General features: G+C 42.4%; 1 protein-coding gene, 1 long non-coding RNA gene and 1 pseudogene across 4 annotated transcripts in view; 1 reads left to right on the forward strand and 2 right to left on the reverse strand.

Moving 5' to 3' along the window:
• Window positions 1-1,145: 1,145 nt before the first annotated feature.
• Window positions 1,146-23,875, forward strand: part of LOC112070772 (uncharacterized) — a 28,581-nt gene continuing 5,851 nt past the window's right edge. Inside the window, exons 1-2 of the long non-coding RNA XR_002893963.2 lie at window positions 1,146-1,258; window positions 1,580-1,811. This is a non-coding gene — a long non-coding RNA (uncharacterized lncRNA). The remainder of the gene's footprint in view (window positions 1,259-1,579; window positions 1,812-23,875) is intronic.
• LOC112070770 (nicotinamide riboside kinase 2) lies at window positions 9,183-12,150 on the reverse strand. Of its 3 annotated transcripts, none has more exons than XM_024138220.2 (7): window positions 11,954-12,150; window positions 11,654-11,744; window positions 10,704-10,752; window positions 10,262-10,436; window positions 9,857-10,035; window positions 9,635-9,720; window positions 9,183-9,492 (listed from the first exon to the last, which is right to left on the reverse strand). In XM_024138220.2, the coding sequence occupies exons 1-6, from the start codon at window positions 11,977-11,979 to the stop codon at window positions 9,635-9,637; spliced, it is 606 nt and encodes a 201-aa protein (XP_023993988.1). In that variant the 5' UTR covers window positions 11,980-12,150; the 3' UTR covers window positions 9,183-9,492. The 3 variants fall into 3 exon arrangements, with proteins under 3 accessions (XP_023993988.1, XP_023993987.1, XP_070295220.1); XM_024138219.2 differs by having other exon boundaries at window positions 9,183-9,495; window positions 11,954-12,149; XM_070439119.1 differs by lacking the exon at window positions 11,954-12,150 and having other exon boundaries at window positions 9,183-9,495; window positions 10,704-10,763; window positions 11,664-11,727.
• Window positions 23,295-23,875, reverse strand: part of LOC112070771 (caytaxin-like) — a 37,613-nt pseudogene continuing 37,032 nt past the window's right edge.

Genomic DNA, 23,875 nt, shown 5'->3' on the forward strand with positions numbered 1-23,875 from the left:
AGCATGGCCATGGGGTGGCAGTGTACATCTGTGTTTGAGACACCTGTCAAGCTGTCACGGTTAATATTGAAGTATAATCACATCAAATCAAATCATATTGGTCACATACACGTGTTTAGCAGATGTTATTGCGGGTGTAGCGAAATGCTTGTGTTTCTAGCTCCAACAGTGACGTAATATCTAACAATTTCACAACATATACCCAATACACAGAAATCTAAAGTAAAGGAATATAATTAAGAATATATAAATATATGGATGAGCAATGTCAGAGCAGCATAGACTAAGATACTGTAGAATATAATAGAATCCAGTATATACATATGAGATGAGTAATGCAAAATATGTAACCATGTAACCATAGTGACTAGTGTTCCATTAAGTGGCCAGTGATTTCAGGTCTTATGTATATAGGGCAGCAGCCTCTAATGTGCTAGTGATTACTATTTAACAGTCTGATGGACTTGAGACAGAAGCTGCTCAGTCTCTCTGTCCCAGCTTTGATGCACCTGTACTGACCTCGCCTTCTGGACGATAGCGTGGTGAATAGGCCGTTGTTGTCCTTGATGATCTTTTTGGCCTTGACATTTGGGTACTGTAGGTGTCCTGTAGGTGTCCTGTATTTGTCCAAATCAAATCAATCAAGTATTTCTTGTTCATTCTGCTTGACACACAGCCTATATATTCACAATAGTAGTACACTTGGGGTGTGTGGACACATTTTAATGGGAACAATATTTTTGATATGGTACCTCAGATATACAGTATCACTCATATGACATTTGGTTATTGGCCATCTGGCAACTTGGCGAGACCAGGTGAAGGCTGTGCGACAACCGTGTGTAAATTGCATTTTGTAGGGTAGCCTACTGGCCAGTATAGCGTGCTTTCTGTCAAAATTAACTGGCATATAACAACTATGCGAAAAAAACACTCAGTAGTAAAAAAGTTTGTTGTTGGTTCAACCAATTGACTGGAACATAAATGGGTCACAAGGAGAGAGAAGTGCTGGCAAGTGTGTCTAGCGGATAGTCGGGACTTAGTAAATGTAGCCACGCTCCAAATAGGGCAAAAGCTCAACGACTGTCTCTGTCTGTCTGGTGGCTATGATTAGTCAGGAACCCGATACCTGATGGGACGTTCTAGAATAGAGCAAGGGAACGCCCCGCGCACGGAGCCAGTATAAGACCGGCGACGCCTTGCAACGGGTTTGGCACAGATTTCCCCTCTCGAGCAGGACAGATACAAAGTATAGACAGTAAGTATATATGCTATATTGAGTCTTTACTTGTGTGTCTGAAGTGAACAAAAAAATAGTGAACAAAAAAAGTATTAAACAAAAGAAAGTAAACAAATCACAACAAACTGTTGCCACAAAGGTTGAACAATAGCCTATCTGTTTTAAATTAAATAGTGTTTTTTTGGGTGGAAAATAAAATGATTTGAAATATTTTTTTGCTGGTGCTCTTCGGGTTGCTTTCATATTAAAACACCTGTTAGTTAGACTTCCCCTTGTGATGCCGGCCGAATAAAAACTAATTGTTGTACGCTTTGAATATATCTCATTCCATAAATCTAGGTATCCCAGGGCTCCTCAGAATCTTTGCTTCTTGTGCGATTAAACGAAGATGAAGGTCTATAATGGTTATACCACAAGAAACCCACGAAGGAATACACCTGTTTTCCTTCCCGTTACTGTGACACCAGAAGCCATATCACGCGGAGTATACATCTAATTGATAAACCCGGAGGGTATGACGGGTCACCATAACATTACTACAGATCACATCACGGGGAGACAAAACTTCAAGGTGAGACAAAACAACAAAAGACTGATATATTCCTTGAGAAAGATCGTATACTGTAGCCTACATACGTCATGTTTTCGGTCAATGCTCCCATGGTCTATTATTGTTTGTACAGGCACTCAGTGCCAAGTTCTGCCTTCGAGTGTTTTTCCATTTTGTCATGAGCTGAAAGCCCGCTCATATTCATGTTGTAGGGGTTTATGTAGTCTGATGACGAGGTGTCTGGAGGTGAACTTATATTCTTCAGATTCCAAAGTGAAAGAACGACCTTTGAGGAATAGGCTATATGTAATATACTAGCCGTTGTCTATTCAGATAAACATGTATACTTGTAACCCTCGAATGGCTTATCCTAAGTTAATGACCAGATGCGCATGTTTATTCAGGCCAAATAGTATCTATTTTGATTTTGAAAATATATATATATACTGATACTACCACTGCCCCTATCTAAAATTGACATTGCAAGTGGACAGTTTTCAGCTCACACTGATGGCATTTGAAAGTCAACACTAACGTTGACAGCGACATGACAGGTTTTCAGTAAGACACGTAGGCCTATCACTTCTATATTAGGCTACATACCAAGGTCAGTGGGACGATTTGGATTCATTTGGTCTCACGGTTTCATCTGGCAATAGGGTGTACCTTTAATTGACTCAGAAGGTGACCAGACCAGTGGAGGCTGCTGAGGGGACAACGGCTCATAATCATGGCTGGAATGGCATCAAACAACCTTGTCATTACTTGTCATTAGCCATTACCACGAGCCCGTCCTCCACAATTAAGGCGCCAGCAACCTCGCGTTGACCAGACGTCATAAAATGATATTCCAGTCAATGAACTTTACCTCTAGTTGTAACTAATATGTTGCTTTGTCAGGGGGGCGTTTTATGATGGCGTGTCCTTGCTTTGATAACCTACATGTGGCAACTAATCCTCGTGATACTCTGTGGTGACACAGATAGTGTGATGGCTATTATTGTTCATATAAACAGTTAGGCCTATGTATCGCCTTTTAAGTCTCACATGAATTATTAACGTTGATGTATAGTTTTTTACAGTAATTAATAACACATTCGTATATAGTTAATAATGGATCTATTGAAATTGCCTTTCAAGCGCTGTAGTAGGCCTGATTGTAGTTGTTCAGTAGCCATGTACGTTTCTATGTTTCTTTAATCATTCCATAATACAGCACCAACACTATGATGACAAGTGCCAAGACTATGSTCTATTACAGGTTGTTTTATTTGCTTCGGTGCAAATTTCACAGGTATGTGGTACATTTTCACAACTTGGTACAAAACTCAAAACAGATCATCAAAAGGACAGTTGTTTGAAAACTCTAAGCACATTTTCAATTGACTAAATACAACATACAAAATCATACAGTCACTTTTTCACCGAACGGGGACAACAACAGTCCGCAAATTTTGGTATGTGACCTCAGTGGGAATCAAACCCACAACTCTAGTGTTTGCTAGTGCCATGCTCTAATGAACTGGGCCACGTACAGGACCACTACAATACATAAGTACAATACAACACTGTAAAATACAATACACAATGACTGTACAGGTGGAAGATGTTCTGATTACCATCCCCATGGGTGTACCAAACTCCTTCAGGGCATGGATGAGGCATGCAATGAATTCAATCCAGACCTATGTCAGGCTGTCAGACCTATGTCAGGCTGTCAGACCTATGTCAGGCTGTCAGACCTATGTCAGGCTGTCAGACCTATGTCAGGCTGGAATTCCACACATTCCAAAAGGTTTTCCCCAGGTGCATGACAGTTGGTATATGTACTGTGATTTGGATGAGAACCTATGGCCAAATGCTCAAGACAGGCTTGATGTAAACTGGTGCCAGATAGACATTATGTTGCTTTCGTCGCTTTCATTTGATTAGATTGTGAAAGATGTCTTCAGTGATCACACCTTTGATAGAAATGATGGACATTTGACATTCAGTCAATTTTAGCAAGTAAAATATCTATGTATATAAAAAAAAACTAGAGTCGATGTCCGCTCCCCCGTGGAAATCTACTTAGCATAATACAAAAAAAGCGAGAGTGGTGTTTGTCAGACCATGAGACATCTCGAAAATCGGTTAAAATTGCCTGTAGAGTCTGAACGGTTTGGCCTACAAACTATTATGACCCCTCTATGGAAAGATGAGACTCATGAACAGGATAGTGTTTTCCGTTTTGCTCTACGACCCCCACAAGCGTCTTGGGACTCGTCTGAAGTCGGTACAGCCGATCTGCCAACTTCTGTCTGTAGCGTCCGAACAGTTACACACTAATATGACCTCTCTGTGTAAAGGTGAGATTCTCACAAACTCGTACATGTAATTTTGCTCTAGGCCGCCCACAGGCCTCACAAGACTCGTTTTAAGGTGCCAGTTAAAAAAACTGACAGGAAGTACAATATATATGGAGAGTGTTTAGTGGCAAAAATAAGGGGTTAAATACATGTACAATTTATTTTTATATATGTATGTTTCCAGATTTTTTTTTATATATCTCAGATATAGGACAGACACTTCAGAACAAATTTCCTTTAGATTTTTTGGGGGACTGTCTTTTGTTCCATGTAGTGAATCTGTTATTCAATGCGTTTTGCATGGGCTAATAGCAGAAAGGCCAAACATATTTTTAAAATCAAATTATTATTATTATTTTTTGATACTTCAAGGGGTCTTGGAATTCAAAATCAAATAGCTAAATGGTCCTTGGTATGACTTTCTTAAAACAATTCCATATAGCTTAGTAGAATGGGTTTGTATGTTTGTGTTTCAGTGTGTGTGTGTGTGTGTGTGTGTGTGTGTGTGTGTGTGTGTGTGTGTGTGTGTGTGTGTGTGTTGTGTGGTGTGTGTGGTGTGTGTGTGTGTGCTGTGTGTGTGTGTGTGTTTGTGTTTATGTGTGAGAACAGGTTGCACAGTGACTTACTCCTTTTACCTTAGTGAAGTTGATCCCTTTGGAGGCCATCAATTTAACTGTCAAAAGCCAGACAGGGTTTCTGCCAAAGTTGGCCACATATCCCCATGCATGCCCACGATCAGGTTCTATGGAAAGGCAACTCATAACTAATCCTTTGCCCTTTCACGCCTTGATTATCTAACAGCACATTGATAAATAAACCTGATCACTTTTCATAAACAGAACTGGGTATGTCCTAAGTCAGGGGTCTCCAACCTTTTCTAGCATAAGAACCTACTTTTAAATTATGAAACATTGTGAGCTACTGCAAATTTTTCCTATCTTGGTTAATTCAGTTCTGGTCTGGATTTTTTAAAAAGTTTTTTCATTCACAAAATTATATTATTCATAAAGAAACAATCAAATGGATGCTATAAGTCAGTGTCAATGCTTAAATCACATTAGATAAAAAAAAAAATTGGGTAAAAAAAACGGCAATGTGGATTCTTTTGGGATAGTAGCTCGGAGCTTGCGGTGTCTGAAACCTGTGAGATTAGTTCATATTAGTTTGCGGTGTAACACATAAAAAATACATGTACTTTCAGAATTGTTTGGCGAGCTACTGGTAGTTGGCCTGGAGTACTGTAAGTTGGCCTGCGAGCTACTGGTAGTTGGCCTGCGAGCTACTGGTAGTGGCCTGCGAGTACTGGTGTTGGCCGCGAGCTACTCGTAGTTGGCCTGCGAGCTAGGTAGTTGGCCTGCGAGCTACTGGTAGTTGGCCTGCGAGCTATGGTAGTTGCCTGCGAGCTACTGTAGTTGGCCTAGCGAGCTACTGGTAGTTGGCCTGCGAGCTACTCGAGTGGCTGCAGCACTGGTAGTTGGCCTGCGAGCTACTGGTAGTTGGCCTGCAGCTATGGTAGTTGCCTGCGAGCTACTCGCTAGTTGGCCTGCAGAGCCTCCGTAGTTGCTGCGAAGCTACTGGTAGTTGCGCCTGAGCTTACTGGTGGTGGCCTGTGAGCTACTGGTAGTTGGCCTGGAGCTACTCGTAGTTGGCCTGCGAGCTACTCGTAGTGCTGCGAGCTCTTGCGAGCTACTCGTAGGGCATGCGAGCTACTCGTAGTTGCCTGCGAGCTATCGTAGTTGCATGCGAGGCTACTGGTAGTTGGCATGCGAAGCTACTGGTAGTTGGCCTGCGAGCTAACTGGTAGTTGGCCTGCGAGCTACTCGTAGTTGGGCCTGCGAGCTACTGGTTAGTTGGCCTCTGAGTTACTGGTAGTTGCCTGCGAGCTACTGGTAGTTGGCCTGCGAGCTACTGTAGTGGCCTGCGAGCTACTGGTAGCTAGCGATTGGAGACCACTGCATAAGGTCACAAAATGGTCGCACCAATTTGGGAGATCTACTTTGTCCCCAGCGACTGTGATAGGAGGGAGTGTCTGGTGATGTGACATTTGGGTTCATCATGTTATGCTTGTCAAAAGATTTCCGTGTATTTCAATTCAATCAAAGTTCATATTATTTATAAGCCCTTTTTACATCAGCAGTTGCCACAAATTGCTTTAGTAACCCAGCCTGACACAAACAGCAGTAGCACCATCAAATATGCTAACCTGTCTTTAGAGTTGTATTGGATAGTTGGGTTGTTGGGTAGTTGGGTACTAGGGTAGTGGAGGTAGTAGGGAAGCTGTTAGAGGGGTAGCGGGTAGCTGGGTGAGTAGGGAAGTAGGGTAGCTGGTTAGAAGGGCAGCTGGGTAGTAGGGTAGTAGGGTTAGCTGGGTATTGGGATAGTAGGTAGCTGGTTAGAAGTTAGCTGGTGTGCGGTAGTAGGGAAGTAGAGAGTAGGAGTAGTGAGGGTAGTAGGGTATCAGTATAGGGTAGTGGGTAGGTAATGGAAGCAGGGAAGTAGGGAAATAGGGTAGTAGCTAGCTGGTTAGAAGCGGTAGCTGGGTAGCTGAGTAGACAGGGGAATAGGGAAGTAGGAGTAGCGTGGTGTAGGGTAAGTCGGGGTTAGAAGGTAGTAGGGTAGTGGTTGAGTAGTAGTGCGTAGTAGGGTAGTAGGGTAATGGGGATTAGGGTAGTAGGTAGTTGGTTAGTGGGTGTGGGTGTAGGAGCAGGGAGTAGGTAGCAGGGTAGCAGGGTAGTGGTCCAGTAGTAGGGAACCAGGAAGCTAGGCTGTACTGGTTAGAAGGCTAGCTGGGTAGCAGGATACGCTGGTGGCTGGTAAGCTTTGGTAGTAGAGTGGTAGTGGTAGCACCTGGTAGCTGGGCAGCAGGGGTAGCGGTAGTAGTTAGCTGGGTATATGGGTAGCTGGGGTGTTGGTATTAGAGGTAGGCAGGGGTAGTTGGTGGTAGTCTAGTAGTGCGTAGACTGGGATAAGTAGGGCAGTATGGGTAGCAGGGTAGTTAGGGTAGCTGTTAGTAATGTGCTGGGTACTGTGTAGCAGGAGGGTCGCTATAGTACGGTAGCGGTTAGAAGGGTGTGGGTACAGGGTAGCCTGGGAAGTGGGCAGTTGGGTGCTGGGTTGGCTGGGTAGGCTTGTGGTAGGGTAAGCTGGGTACGCGTAGGGTGCTGGGTAGCAGGTAGACGTGGGTATATTGGTAGCTGGGTAGTTGTGGTATTAGGGTAGCAGGGTGGTTGGGTGGTAGTCTAGTAGGGTAGATGGGTAGTAGGGTAGTAGGGTCATAGTAGGCCGGCTCCCCTCCTTCCAACCCAAATATGGAAGAACAGGCTTTACTCTTGGTTATGTTCCGGTTACCATGGAGCCGCCGTGTGACGGGGAGCACATGGATCGCATGCCTCTCTGGTTCCACCTTCCCTGTTTGCCTCCGCCTCGTCCGCCGGAGCGCTGATTGGCTGGTGCAGGAGATAGGAGCGTGAGACTGGCAGGAGGGCACGTAGAGATCATAACCACCCCCCGATCTCTCTGTACAAGGCCTAATAATACTCCCCTGACACCCAAAGCATGGCCTAATATATAACACACACACACACCACACACACACCACACACACACACACACACACACACACCACCACACACACACACACACACACACACACACACACACACACACACACACACACAACCACAACACAACACACACACCACACACACCACACACACACACAACACACACACACACACACACACACACGACCAGCAGCGCTTGCCACCAGCCACCCTCAGCTTGTCCTCGCCAGGCACCCATAAAATTCCCAGTTATGCGTCACAAGACAAAAGGCCCAGCTCCCCGCACCAGCGGGTCACCACCCTGCACCAGCTGGTCACCACCCTGCACCCGCTGGAAGACTGCTGGGTTGGCTGTTCACACCGTATTGTAGTTATTGAAATCCCAGGTCATGGTTGACAAGCTATAAGGATGAAATTACACTGTCATTACCAGTATCATGGATAACAACATAAGCCCACTTTCTTGGTAGTTGAGGTCATATTGTAAATAGATTAGATATCATTGACTAGCCGATGTCCATCAGACAATAATTTATCTGATGCTTTTATCCCAAGCGACTTGCACTGAACACATATTCAGTAGGAATCAAACCCAGAACCCCGGGTACAAGAACTGCAATCAAATGAGCTAACAGAACCCCCGACATGGGTGTTTGGTGTGTTGCTACATGCAAGGTCATTTATGAGGAAATAAACTGCAGATGGCAGATGTGATGGGCTTCGAATGATTAAATACAAATATAACCAATGGTTTGTTTTGACTGACTCCCCTCATTAATGGGATGGAGCACTGTTGTCAAATGCTAAACACAATTAAATATGCGTTGTGCGAAAGAATAACCTTTTAAAAATGTCTTGGGAGGGAACAATTTACAGTGGCTTCAACTCAACTTCAAAAGAGCTGTTAACTATTCCCACGGAATGGGAAACCTCTCATAATCACTGAGAAGCCTTTTCCACTACTGAATATGTCCCAGATATCTCCGCATTTACATGGCCGTTTACGTAGGTAGGCACAGTGTCACTATCAAGTAGTTACTACTACATCACAGTAGGGCTAGTTTTGTTGTTGTTTTTGTTGTTGTTTTTGTTGTTTGTGGAGAGTTTTTGGTTCAATGTTCAAAATTCATCAGGAATAAATTCTGTTCTGGTTTCTTTCCCTTTCCTGAATGTTAAAGCTTCGACAGTTCAGGGTGGTATCAGAGCAGCTGATGTAAAATGATGTAAAAAAAACCCCACAAAAAAACAGAGACGAAGCATTTGTGTTGATCTTGAATCTGTCTTCAGTGTACAAAATGATATGGATGAGATGTCACAGCTGTATATGTTTCTGTAGGTATAATATAATAGTTTTCTAAATGCTCTCACTGTAATAATAGCTGCGTTTACTGGATGCTAGTCTTGTGTTGCCACATTTCCCCGTTTAGAAAGCTGTAAATTGAAAGTTCATTGGATTGAGAATAACCACAGAACACAGTAGATGGATTCATAGGTCTCTTTATGTTGTAGACACAATCTTTCTTCTCAGTGTGGGATGATATTTTGTTAACCATGAAAACACAGGAAGCACATAGACCTGTTCTCCATGTGTTTCAACACCGGTAAAGCATCTTAGAAAAGGTTACATGTGATTATACAAAATACAATGCTTCTGCCGTTCAGTTTTTAAAAAATAAGTTAGGCCTTAAACTATTTACATATCAATATTCATTTCAGGCAGTAGTATGGTACTGATGTTGCACTTCCCACAATATTATTATTTACAAGTTTATACACAAGTCTTCGGACTCCCTGCTGTGGAAGAGAGAGATATAACAATTATTAGCATGCGATACATTAATGCCGATTTATATGTGTACACGTAAGTGATCCAATACATGTATTTATTTACCTATAAGTTGTTGAGCAGGGTGTTTTGTATGGAGATATTTACCTATAAGTTGTTGAGCAGGGTGTTTTGTATGTTTTCATACACTTGGCTGTAGATCTCCTCTTTAGGTTTCAAGCCATCAAGGTACTCTGAGGGGCAAAATGCCTCAAATTTAGTCTTTATAAACCATAGTAAAAATAGTGGAAAAGTTAAATACACACATATATTATAATAATTGATCCTAATAAACATGATATGAACTCTGCAGTAGTGTCCAGTACATACCTATACCATGGTAGTTGTCTTCCATCTCTTTCCTGTGTTTCAGGTACATGGGCCAGACATGGCCTTCAAACAGACCAGGGGGGTCAGGGACTTTGTAGTTCCTTGTACTTCTCCTCCTCTTGCACTCCTCCTTTGGAATGGCAATGTAGTAACTTTTGTCATAGACATCAACGATAGGCCTGCAGGAAACAAAACAAACAGTGGTAAGAACAAGCCGTGAGTTCCAAGAAAAACTCTAGTTAACTTGAATTGATAAAGTCAATAGTAGTGTATAGTAAGATACGATTGAACGTTATTGTCCTTGAAGGGAAGAGAGAGAGAGAGAGAGTCTAACTACAGACTAACTCAGGCAAAATGTTGTTGTCGCTAACATGTCAATGTAAATGTTGTAGGAAAACAACCTACTTGTAGTTATAGAGCAGAAACCCTTCCACGATGAGGATGTGGATACCGTTATCAGGGTCTGAGTCTTCTGCTTCAGGTGTGACGCAGACGCCGTGGGAGCGGGCGAACTTGACTGGGTTCTCTTGCCATCCCTCCACAGTGTTAACCATGGCCTCCATATCCAGGGATGTGATCACTAGAGAACAGGGAATAGACAGAACAATATGCTTCACCACCAGGGAACTAAAACAGCACAGCAGCCAATGTGCTTCAAAACACAACAGTAAGCTCTAGTAACTGGCGTAGCATTCACAGAATTTTTGTAAAAATGTAATTTAAAATTGCAGGTAAATTGTTGTCTATTACAAAAGTATCAGAGGAACTTTTGAAGATGTCAATTAAAGGGAAAGAGTACATTACTCGTAGTGTTTGTTTTCATTCCTACAGCGAATCCAACTCTTACCATCCCACTGCCTAAAGCCGTCCTCCCCGACTTCTATCTGATCGGGTTTCTGAAATAACAGTCACCAAGAAAACATTGCTACAACCTCAAGGTGATGATGACAGAGTAGTAACCAGTCAGTGCTGATCACACCTGGACATGAGCTAAGCTAACGACACCATCGTCTCCACTAAGGCAAACAGCTAAAGGCTAACCTGCACCCTCAGTGTACCGTAAATAATGCCTTATAAGGGCCAGGGATGGGATCAGGAAGTAAATTGAAATTCCAATTCCATTTCCAATTCTAAATTCCAAATTCCAACTCCAATTCCTGAATTGACTGAATTGAAATAGAATTGACCCCAACCATGCTGCTGGCACTTGGCCTAACTGCTCAACATGTGGGCAGGGCACTGTAGTCGTACTGGAGAGGGTACACGGTGTCAGCCGTTGACAGTCAGTGATATTCATCCACTGACCTTTAAATAAAAAATAAACCCTTTTTTAAATGATCCTTAGTTTGCAATAAGTTGTTGACATTGACAACACAGACTATACAGATCATTATGGGGTGAATCAAAATGTTCAAAGTCAAATGAACGTTAATAACTGTCATGCAGTAAAACGATTGTTGCATTACATGAAAGGTGAATGCAATGTTTGAACTTCAAATGATGTAAACATTTAAACATTTTCATTGGTTCTTCAGGAGACAATGTTAGGCACATTATATCTGCAGGTGGAATACGGTAGCTCTGTCTGGTCATCCTTTACTGACTTTCCACCAGTAGGTGGCGATATTAAGTGTTCAAGGCCAATTTTTCTTTATTTGTAACTCCAATTAAATAGACTACTGTAGGCTATACAATCTGTTCGTTTTTTGATCATAAAAAAACGGATAATAAAATAAGTAAACACGATGTTGTCAAGCTTTCTGGGCTGAGAGACATAAACGTGATGAAGCGTCTTACCTTAAAAAAGTCATCCTGATGTATCACACAACAGTTGGGCAAAGCCTGGATCAATGTATTGGTTAGAGTGGTTTTCCCACCGTTGGTCACGCTAGACAGAATAATGAAAAAACACAATGAACATCATTTTCTATAAATTATATCCGGTCCACTTGATCTTGTGTGGACCATTAATTTCGGCTACAGAAATACGTTTGGTATTATCAATATTRGAAACGTTGAATTATGTTCTTACCGTCATAACAAATAGTAAAATAGTAAACTTGTTTTCAATATTAATATTCATTAGATATGACTTACCCGCCAATTCCTATAATGAATTTCATGATGATATCTTGATCTTGGTCCGTAGCAGTAACTACTCTACGTCGGTGTTAGACGAAGGAAAGGAACCCCTATATAAAAAAAATAACTTTCAAAAGAAAAGTCCTTTAAACTTTCTTTTCTTTCTCTTATAGCTAGAATGTTCCCTTTACTACTTCATTGATAGAGTATCTCTGCCTAGCATATAAAGGATTCACCACAGCGTCACTATTTATGTCACACCTCGTGGCTCAACTCTGTCCAATCAGTCCATTTTACTGTAGCCAATTAGCTTCTACTGTACTCCGGAACTATGTCCAATTGGAGTGCGGTGCTACTGTGCTAGATTTGCATAGCTCCGATTTTTCCACCTGTCACTGGAACTCAGTCAGCATAGCGGTCACACACACACACGCACACACACGCCGTCTGAAAACCCAGACCACCCCTTGCATAGCATGTCAAACCTTTACCAGCTGATACTGGAGCTCTGTCAGGCATCATTGGCTTCCTAGAAGACAACAGAATAAATAGCTTGACTCTAAGCTGTGAATCACAATGATAATTCTCTCCAGGCAAGTCCCCATGCTTTAACTGATGATAGGGACAAGAACCAGATTATGGAGATTAGATATGCATACATCATATAAACTCAGCAAAAAAAGAAACGTCCTCTCACTGTCAACTGCATTTATTTTAAGCAAACTTAACATTTGTAAATATTTGTATGACGATAACAAGATTCAACAACTGAGACATAAACTGAACAAGTTCCACAGACATGTGACTAACAGAAATGGAATAATGTGTCCCTGAACAAAGGGGGGGTCAAAAGTAACAGTCAGTATCTGGTGTGGCCACCAGCTGCATTAAGTACTGCAATGCGGAACCTCCTCATGTACTGCACCAGATTTGCCAGTTCTTGCTGTGAGATGTTACCCCACTCTACCACCAAGGCACGTGCCAAGTTCCTGGACATTTCTGGGGGGAATGGCCCTAGCCCTCACCCTCCGATCCAACAGGTCCCAGACGTGCTCAATGGGATTGAGATCCGGGCTCTTTGCTGGCCATGGAACAACTGACATTCCTGTTTTGCAGGAAATCACTGGCTGGTGGCATTGTCATGCTGGAGGGTCATGTCAGGATGAGCCTGCAGGAAGGGTACCACATGAGGGAGGAGGATGTCTTCCCTGTAACGCACAGCGTTGAGATTGCCTGCAATGACAACAAGCTCAGTCCGATGATGCTGTGACACACCGCCCCAGACCATGACGGACCCTCCACCTCCAATCGATCCCGCTCCAGAGTACAGGCCTCGGTGTAACGCCTCATTCCTTCGACGATAAACGCGAATCCGACCATCACCCCTGGTGAGACAAAACCGCGACTCGTCAGTGAAGAGCACTTTTTGCCAGTCCTGTCTGGTGCAGCGACGGTGGGTTTGTGCCCATAGGCGACGTTGTTGCCGGTGATGTCTGGTGAGGACCTGCCTTACAACAGGCCTACAAGCTCTCAGTCCAGCCTCTCTCAGCCTATTGCGGACAGTCTGAGTACTGATGGAGGGATTGTGCGTTCCTGGTGTAACTCTAGCAGTTGTTGTTGCCATCCTGTACCTGTCCCGCAGGTGTGATGTTCAGATGTACCGATCCTGTGCAGGTGTTGTTACACGTGGTCTGCCACTGCGAGGACGATCAGCTGTCTGTCCTGTCTCCCTGTGGCGCTGTCTTAGGCATCTCACAGTACAGACATTGCAATTTACTGCAGTACTCATGCCTCCTTGCAGCATGTCTAAGGCACGTTCACGCAGATGTGCAGGGACCCTGGGCATCTTTCTTTTGGTGTTTTTCAGAGTAGAAAGGCCTCTTTAGTGTCCTAAGTTTTCATAACTGTGACCTTAATTGCCTACCGTCTGTAAGTTTATAGTGTCTTAACGACCGTTCCAAAGGTGCTTGTTCATTAATTGTTTATGGTTCACTGAACAAGCATGGGAAACAGTGTTTAAACCCTTTACAATGAAGATCTGTGAAGTTATTTATATTTTTATGAATTATCTTTGAAAGACAGGGTCCTGAAAAAGGGACGTTTTTTTGTTGTTGCTGAGTTTAGATATTATGGAAGATAACAATATTGTAGTCATGATCAGATTTGCTATTGCTCAAGCTGGTCATAATATTATGGGAAATGTGACTGTGACATTAAGTAGGTTTTATTGAAAATAAAGTTATTCTATTCTATTCTACCTATCCTGAGATTTGTGGCTAGGTCTGTTATTGTTGTCATGAATATGTTATTCTATGTTCTTAAATGACAGAATACACAGCAATACACAGCCCTGTGCAAGTGAAAAAGCCCAATGTTGGTTTTGCTGTGTCCACTAGCCTTGCCTTGACCTCCAGTCACTATACAAAGAGCAGGAAATGTGTAGAAAAGGGTGTGGCTCTATGGCTAATCATTTACAGAAACAGAGATTGTTAGGTTACGGTTAGAGACCAGTATGGATGATTCACTCTCCTTCTCCAGGCTTGTATCTAATGGTCTGTAGTGCATCAGCGCAGTGTGTTTAATGAATCCATTTGGTTCACTAGACCTGGGTCTATGTGAGGCTATTTGATTTCTTTCAGATACTCTATGGTGAACTTAATTTAGCTTTCCCAGTGCAATGGCACATCCGATATGCAAGGCAAACTAAATCAACCCCACTTAAAGTAATGAAATAAACCAAATGAAAAACAATCATATTTTGACCACCCTGGCCTTTTGCACTGTAGGCTGGGAGGAGTAGTTGAGAGGGTAAATATGCCCACGATTCGACAGCTTGGTGGTGGGGAAAACCATTGGGACTATATTTAGGAGTAACATTAGGCCGGTATGGGCTGGTGGGTTCGGCAGGATCAGGCTCGGCTGTTGGCACTGAGTCACACATACTTCTGATGCAACCAAGGCTTGGTTGGAAGACGGTATAGTGGCATGGCCCTTGTCCATGTGACCATGTGACCCCATGCCTCTTTGCTGCCGGTGTGTGTGTGTGTATTTCTGTCTGCCTGTCTGCCTTCCTGTCTGTCTGTCTGTCTGTCTGTCTGTCTGTCTGTCTGTCTGTGTCTGTCGTCTTGTCTGTCGTCTGTCTGCCTGCCTGCCTGTCTCTGCCTGTCTGTCTGTTTGGGGTCCCACTAGATAGGATGTCTTGTATCACAAACTACGTCTCTGTTTCTGAACTGTAAAACCCTTTGAACTTCAAAGCTTCTCAGTCATTTTGTTGAGTAATACTATTACTAGGCCTGGCTCACGAGTTAACCATTTAAAAGGTTCATGAATTGTACATGTCTGGCACTTCGCCCGGCGGAGTGGTGCAGCTTGTGCTTATTTTCTTTGGACAGGAGAGGGTGACCTGGATCAGAAGCTAAACCTTTTACTATGACCCTCATCCCTGTGATTATTATTGTTAGGCATTAGAGAGCTGGACTTTGGATTGGAGCTATCGGATAACATGGACATGTCAAGTTTAAGCTGTGATAACATGGACGTCTCATGTTTAAGGTGTGATAACATGGACGTCTCGTTTAAGGTGAACATGAGGTCTCATGTTTAAGGTGTGATAACATGGAGGTCTCATGTTTAAGCTGTGATAACATGGAGTCTCATGTTTAACTTGTTATGCTGCAGCCCGACACCGGTACACCTATACAACATCCAGCTCAAGTGCAGGGCGCGAAATTCAAAATCTATTTTTTTTTAAAAATATTAACTTTCACACATTAACAAGTCCAATACAGCATTTGAAAGATAAACATCTTGTCAATCCAGCCAACATGTCCGATTTAAAATGTTTTACAGAGAAAACACCACATATATTTATGTTAGCTCACCACCAAATAAAAAAGAGGACAGACATTTTTCACAGCACAAGTAGGATGCAAGTAGCATGCACAAGCCAACCTAACTAACCTAGAACCAACCTAAATAACCTAGAAAAAACTACCTCAGATGACAGTCCATAACATGTTACACAATAAATCTATGTTTTGTTCAAAAAATGTGCATATTTTAGCTATAAATCAGTTTTACATTACTGCTACCATCATAGCTACAGTCAGAAATCGCACGGGAGTAGCCAGAGAAAATACAGACACCAACGTCAACTACTAATTACACATCATAAAACATTTCAGAACAATATATGGTGGATAGCTAATGAAAGACAAAGATCTTGTTAATAGAGCCAATATTTCCGATTTTTGAAGTGTTTTACAGCGAAAACACAATATATCGTTATATTAGCTTACTACAATAGCTAGCACACAGCAGCATTGATTCTAGTCAAACGGTAGCATAGCACAGTTCGACAGATATATGAAAAAGCATCCCAAATTGGGTCCTTATCTTTGTTGATCTTCACTCAGAATGTTCTCCAAGGGTCCTTTGTTCAGAACCGTCTTTATTTGGATCCATAACGAACGATTTCCCTCTTGAATTAGCAAGCACACTGGCCGTGCGTTGCTAACCTCTCGTTCTTGAACCAATTCTTCTCTCGCGAGCATCACGTCTAAAGTCCAGAATAAATTTCAATAATATAATTAAACTATATTGAAAAAACATACTTTAGGATGATATTGTGACATGTATCAAATAAAATCGAAGCCAGAGATCATATTCACCTTTAACGAGTGTTTTCCAGGAGCCGAGTCCAGGTCCTACTCTCGCCCAGAAAAATAAATAAAGTGCGCAACTCTCACTCCAAGAGGTTGTGTTCAATCCCAGGACGAGATAATCAAGTCATTTCTGCTCTCACTTCCGCATGACACCCAGGAAGGCGTATGACGTGTTTCTACAGTCCTAAGTGACATGCCCTTTTATAGACAAGGTCTTGAAGAGAGACATCGCTTTTGGAAATCTCACTTCCGGATAGGAAATGGGCTGTAAAAAGAGTTCTGTTCCACTTAGAGAAATAATTCAAACAGTTTTAGAAACTAGAGAGTGTTTTCTATCCAATACTAATAATAATATGCATATTGTATGAGCAAAAATTGATTATGAGGCCGTTTGAAAATGTGCACCTTTTTTCCAGTTATTCAATACGCCCCCTGCAGCCATAACAGCTGTGATAACATGGAGGTCCATGTTTAAGGTGTGATAACATGGACGTCTCATGTTTAAGGTGTGATAACATGGAGGTCTCGTTTAAGGTGTGATAACATGGACTCTCATGTTTAAGCTGTGATAACATGGAGGTCTCGTTTAAGGTGTGATAACGTGGACTTCTCATGTTTAAGCTGTGATAACATGGACGTCTCATGTTTAAGGTGTGATAACATGGAGGTCTCATGTTTAAGGTGTGATAACATGGAGGTGTCATGTTTAAGGGTGTGATAATATGGAAGTATCATGTTTAAGGTGTGATAACATGGACATCTCATGTTTAAGGTGTGATAACATGGAGGTCTCTAAGATGGCGCCAGGAGAAGAAGGCAAACGTTTTACATGCCCCCAACCGATTGTGTTTTTTTGTTAGTATATTATTTTTCTAAACTTATTTTGCACATAATGTTGCCGCTACCGTCTCTTATGACCGAAAATAACTTCTGTACATCAGGACTGAGATTAATCACCACGGATTGGCAGAATCTTTCTTTTTCCTTTAACAAGTCTGACGCGGCCGACGCGAACGATATACTGCTTTCTCGGGAACAGGCTCAGATCCCTGTGATTTTTGTGAAGAGGAGGAGGAGAAAACTTCTGAGAATTTGTGGGTGATCGAATAAATCCCCGCTTCCTTCCATTCTGCTAGCAAACGTGCAATCTTTGGACAATAAAATAGATGACCTACGTGGAAGATTAAACTACCAACGGGACATTCAAAACTGTAATATCTTATGCTTCACGGAGTCGTGGCTGAGCGACGACACTATCAACATACAGCTGGCTGGTTATACGCTGCTCCGGCAGGATAGAACAGCRGCRTCTGRTAAGACAAGGGGCGGCGGACTATGTATTTTTGTAAAYAACAGCTGGTGYACGATATCTAAGGAAGTCTCGAGCTATTGCTCACCTGAGGTAGAGTATATCATGATAAGCTGTAGACCACACTATCTACCTAGAGAGTTTTCATCTGTATTTTTCGTAGCTGTTTACATACCACCACAGTCAGAGGCTGGCACTAAGACAGCAGTGAATGAGCTGTATTCCGCCATAAGCAAACAAGAAAACGCTCACCCAGAGGCGGCAATCCTAGTGGCCGGGGACTTTAATGCAGACCACCTTTCCTCCACACAGAGAGACGCGTGAAAAACTCTCCCTCGCCCTCCATTTGGCAAATCTGACCATAATTCTATCCTCCCGATTCCTGCTTACAAGAAAAAAATTAAAGCAGGAAGCACCAGTGACTAGATCAATAAAAAAGTGGTCAGATGAATCAGATGCTAAGCTACAGGACTGATTTGCTAGCACAGACTGGAATATGTTCCGGGATTCCTGACGGGCAGCCCCCAGGTGGTAAGGGTAGGTAACAACTAGAGGTCGAATGATTATGATTTTTCAACGTCGATACCGATACCGATTATTGGAGGACCAAAAAAGCTGATACCGATTAATTGGCCGATTTTTATATATATATTTGTAATAATGACAATTACAACAATACTGAATGACCACTTTTATTTTAACAATATAATACATCAATAAAATCTATTTAGTCTCAAATAAATAATGAAACATGTTCCTTGCTCAGAACATGAGAGCATATGAAAGCTAGTGGTTCCATTTATCATGAGTCTTCAATATTCCCAGGTTAAGAAGTTTTAGGTTGTAGTTATTATAGGAATTATAGGACTATATCTCTCTATACCATTTGTATTTCATATACCTTTGACTATTGGATGTTCTTATAGGCACTATAGTATTGCCACCCTAATCTCGGGAGCTGATAGGCTTGAAGTCATAAACAGCGCAATGCTTGAAGCACAGCGAAGAGCTGCTGGCAAATGCAGGAAAGTGCTGTTTGAATGAATGCTTACGAGCCTGCTGCTGCCTACCACCGCTCAGTCAGACTGCTCTATCAAATATCAAATCATAGACTTAATTATAATATAATAACACACAGAAATACGAGCCTTAGGTCATTTAATATGTTCAAATCTGGAAACTATAAACTATCATTTCGAAAAGAAAACGTTTCAGTGAAATACGGAACCGTTCCGTATTTTATCTAACGGGTGGCATCCCTAAGTCTAAATATTGCTGTTACATTGCACAACCTTCAATGTTATGTCATAATTATGTACAATTCTGGCAAATTAATTACGGTCTTTGTTAGGAAGAAATGGTCTTCACACAGATCGCAAAAAGMCAGGCAGCATATACCCTGACTCTGCTTGCACGGAACGCAAGAGAAGTGACACAATTTCCCTAGTTAAAAGAAATTCATATTAGCAGGCAATATTAACTAAATATGCAGGTTTAAAAATATATACTTGTGTTTTGGTTTTAAGAAAGGCATTGATGTTTATTGTTAGGTACACATTGGTGCACATCGTGAATGCGCTTGTTAAATCATCACCCGTTTGGCGAAGTAGGCTGTGATTCGATGATAAATTAACAGGCACCGCATCGATTATATGCAGCGCAGGACAAGCTAGATGAACTAGCAATATCATCAGCCATGTGTAATTAACTAGTGATTATGTTAAGATTGATTGTTTTTTATAAGATACGTTTAATGCTACCAACTTACCTTGGCTCCTTGCTGCACTGGCATAACAGGTAGTCAGCGCAGTCCCCTCGTGGACACATAATCGGTGTCCAAAAATGCTGATTACCGATTGTTATGAAAACTTGAAATCGGCCCTAATTAATCGGCCATTCCGATTAATCGGTCGACTCAAACACCATCCTTAAGTTTACCGATGACACCACAGAGAGCTTGAAGTTCCTTGGTGTTCACGTCACCAACAAACTAACATGGTCCAAGCACACCAAGATAGTCGTGAAGAGGGCACGACAAAACCTATTCCCCCTCAGGAGACCGAAAAKATATGACATGGGCCCTCAGATCCTCAAAAGGTTCTACAGCTGCACCATCGAGAGCACCCTAACTGGTTGCATCACTGCCTGGTATGGCAACTGCTCTGCCTCTGACCGCAAGGCACTACAGAGGGTAGTGCAAATGGCCCAGTACATAACTGGGGCCAAGCTTCCTGCCATCCAGGACCTCTATACCAGGCAGTGTCAGAGGAAGGCCCTAAAAATTGTTAAAGACTCCAGCCACCCTAGTCATAGACTGTTCTCTCTGCTACCGCATGGCAAGTGGTACCGGAGCGCCAAGTCTAGGTCCAAGAGGCTTCTAAACAGCTTCTACCCCCAAGCCATAAGACTCCTGAACACCTAATCAAATGGCTACTCAGACTATTTGCATTGCCCCCCCCCCTCCTATTTTACACCGCTGCTACTCTCTGTTGTTATCATCTATGCACAGTCACTTTAATAACTCTACCTACATGTACATATTACCTCAACTAACCGGTGACCCCGCACATTGACTCTGTACCGGTACCCCCCTGTATATAGTCTCGCTATTGTTATTTTGCTGCTGCTCTTTAATTACTTGTTACTTTGATTTCTTATTCTTATCCATATTTTTTTAACTGCATTGTTGGTTTGGGGCTCGTAGTAAGCATTTCTCTGTGTTCGGCGCATATGACTAATACAATTGGATTTGATTTGATTTGATTTAAGGGCGTGATAAGATGGAGGTCTCATGTTTAAGGGTGTGATAACATGGAGGTCTCATGTTTAAGGGTGTGATAGCAGGGAGGAGAGGACAGAACAGGACATAGGCTGACAGGAAAGGACAGGACTGGATAAGGGAACAGCAGAGGACAGAACAGGGGGACAGGAGAGGACAGAACAGGACAGAGCAAGTGAGGACAATATTTTGATCTGTATCTATAAATCATTTGTTTATTGGACATGAATTATGTAAGGACTCACAGAATGACTGATATTTATAAAGGCTTTGCTTTTGTCAAGTGGGCCAGGAGTTGACCTATGCAGAGCCAAATGTAATGCTCTAACCTAACCAGGAACAACTCTTGGCTCTATATAGGCCTGGAGTTAATCTAAAAGGATCTATTAAAATGTGGCAGTCTCTTCAGTTTTATTACCGGGAAATGGCATTGATACCATTGTGCTTACAGCCTCAGCAGCAACAGCAGGCTTATGTGTGGGTGTGTGTGTGTGCGTGTGTGTGTGTATAAGAGATAATGTACTCATAAATTGTCACATCTGCTCCTGCTACTCCCTCTGGTATTCATCCGGTGTCTTCTTGATCTGCAGTTACTCCCCCTGTACACTCTCTCTCCCTTTTTGTGTGATTGTGTGGTTGGARAMAGGTGTGCTGGAGTCAGAGCAGATMCCTACCAGCTGCAACTCGTTCMATAATCAAGACCTCWACAAATACTCAGTCCTGCCACTTCCACTYTGCCAGATCGTAATCTCTGCTCATTACCGCTCTGTCTCTGGCTCCWGTYTCCTGTTCCACATCTCACCACCCAACTACCTTGCTCTGGATTTTACTCACCASCACTAYCTTGGATTCCCMTCAGGACCTGTTTACCCTGTTCTACTCAGCTAACTCCAACCTCAGTCTCCACATCTGKTTTTTCTGCAACTCATCCAAGCTTYCCCGGATCTGCGCTCCATATATCTTTGTGTAACTATAAATATTTTGGTTCATTCATCCCTGTTTYCTCATCTGAGTCTGCTCTTGGGTTCCCCTGTGTCGCTACGCCTAACACAAATAACAGCAATAAAAGCTCTCTGTTTTTAGCTGCCAGTCAATTAAACTACTAATTAAAAACATTCCACTCACAATAACAATCACACTTTAATAGGTCAAATAATATGGAGAGGCTGTTCGACAGCAAGAACTGGWGTATCTTGATTGGATTTTTCCAACAAAATTTTATTACAAACAATGAACAGCACATACTAATATATAAGTTCACATAATTTAAAGAGTTAGTTYGGTTCTTTAAATGCATTGCATCATATGTGTAACAATAGATTAAATGTAAAGTAAGATCTCTACATGGAAATAGAGGAATTGAGACAGATCATCAATAAACCAGGAAACTAAGATCATCAGKAATGTTTTGATCTATCCTGTGTACCAGTCTGTACTATCATTCCATTCCTTGCCACTCCAAAACATGGCATGATGAGAAGTGGCGAGGCGTGAAATGATAACAGAAACATACTGGTACCCAGGCTAGTTTTTTTACCGAGGCTAGTTAAAAAAAAAATCTGAGATGATGAGGAAGAACATTTTAACCAGCATGCCATCTGTCTAGTAACCTTCAGAAAACACAACAACACACAAAGGAGCAATAGAGAAAGCTAAAACATATTTCATTCGTTACAGCAGTAACAACCWCTGAATTAATTTGGTCAGTTCAGAAGAGGAACTGCTTATTGCACATTATTTAAAAACATTAGAATTTATACATTGAAGAAAAAAACACTTATTACACTTAACATTATTGCTTGTTGCACACATATACCTCCATACTTGTATTACAGCAATGTTAATACATTACATTATTACAATGTTATTACAACTATGTACATCTGGCTTGTACCAACCAAAGCCTGTTCTTGTCCCTTTGAAGGAAATAAACACATTTCACAGAGTTCATCCAGCCGTCTGGCATCAGGCCAATGAATGTTCATCATGCAGTAGGCTGGATCACAGCTGATTTATTCATGCAAGGAGAAATGGTAAGTGGAAGCGAGGCTATCTGCCAGGGTGAGGATTATTTGCTCACGGTCAGAGGTCAGGCTATCTGCCAGGGTAGGTTTATTCCACGGGTCAGAGGTCAGCTATCTGCCAGGTAGGTTTATTCCACGGGACAGAGGTCAGGCTATCTGCCAGGGTAGGTTTATTCCACGGGACAGAGGTCAGGCTATCTGCCAGGGTAGGTTTATTCCACGGACAGAGGCCAGGCTATCTGCCAGGGTAGGTTTATTCCACGGACAGAGGTCAGGCTATGTGCCAGGGTAGTTTATTCCACGGGACAGATGGTCAGCTATGTGCCAGGGTAGGTTTATTCCACGGGCAGAGTCAGGCTATGTGCCAGGGTAGTTTATTCCACGGGACAGATCAGGCTATCTGCCAGGTAGGTTTATTCCACGGACAGAGGTCAGGCTATCTGCCAGGGTAGGTTTATTCCATGGTACAGACAGACCAGGGTATCTGCTGTGTGGAAAGTAAGACCAGGTAGGATGATGTTGATGTAATGTCAGGAGCCCTCTTCACCCACACACCAGTCCTCATCATTTCTCCATCAGTCCTTTATCTTCAGCCAAGAAGTCTTTTACCCTGTATTGATAGACATTATCCTCATGAATCCTCAGCAGGGTTGTGGATTCTTGTTTTACCTGGAATGGTTTTAGATAGACACACATTTTAAATCATCATCATTATAATCACCACCATCTATTTACCATCATCATCTCAAATATCACCATCACCATCATTCATCATCGTCCTTCTCATCACCACACCGTCATCATCATCGCTACCACCACAAACACCATCACCAACATCACCACCACCACCACATCACCACCACACATCACCATCATCATCCACCAACATCACCATCACACCACCACCAACAATAACTTCATATAAAGAACGATAGCTGAGCCCAGTAGCTGAATTCATCATTGATATCATTCCACTGAGGAACCCCTTGAGTTACACCGCCTCAGTTTAATTATTTATATTGTCCTCTACTTCCTGTACAGAACAGATAGTGCCCTTCCTCATCCAGCCCAGAGCCTGGTGTATGTCCCTGCCTAAATGGCAGCTTCCATTAACCTTACTCTTTACAGTACAGTGTAACATCAAAGAACACCGCCGCTTGC

The sequence above is a fragment of the Salvelinus sp. IW2-2015 genome, unplaced genomic scaffold (assembly GCF_002910315.2).
Source record: "Salvelinus sp. IW2-2015 unplaced genomic scaffold, ASM291031v2 Un_scaffold1421, whole genome shotgun sequence".
NCBI lineage: Eukaryota > Metazoa > Chordata > Actinopteri > Salmoniformes > Salmonidae > Salvelinus > Salvelinus sp. IW2-2015.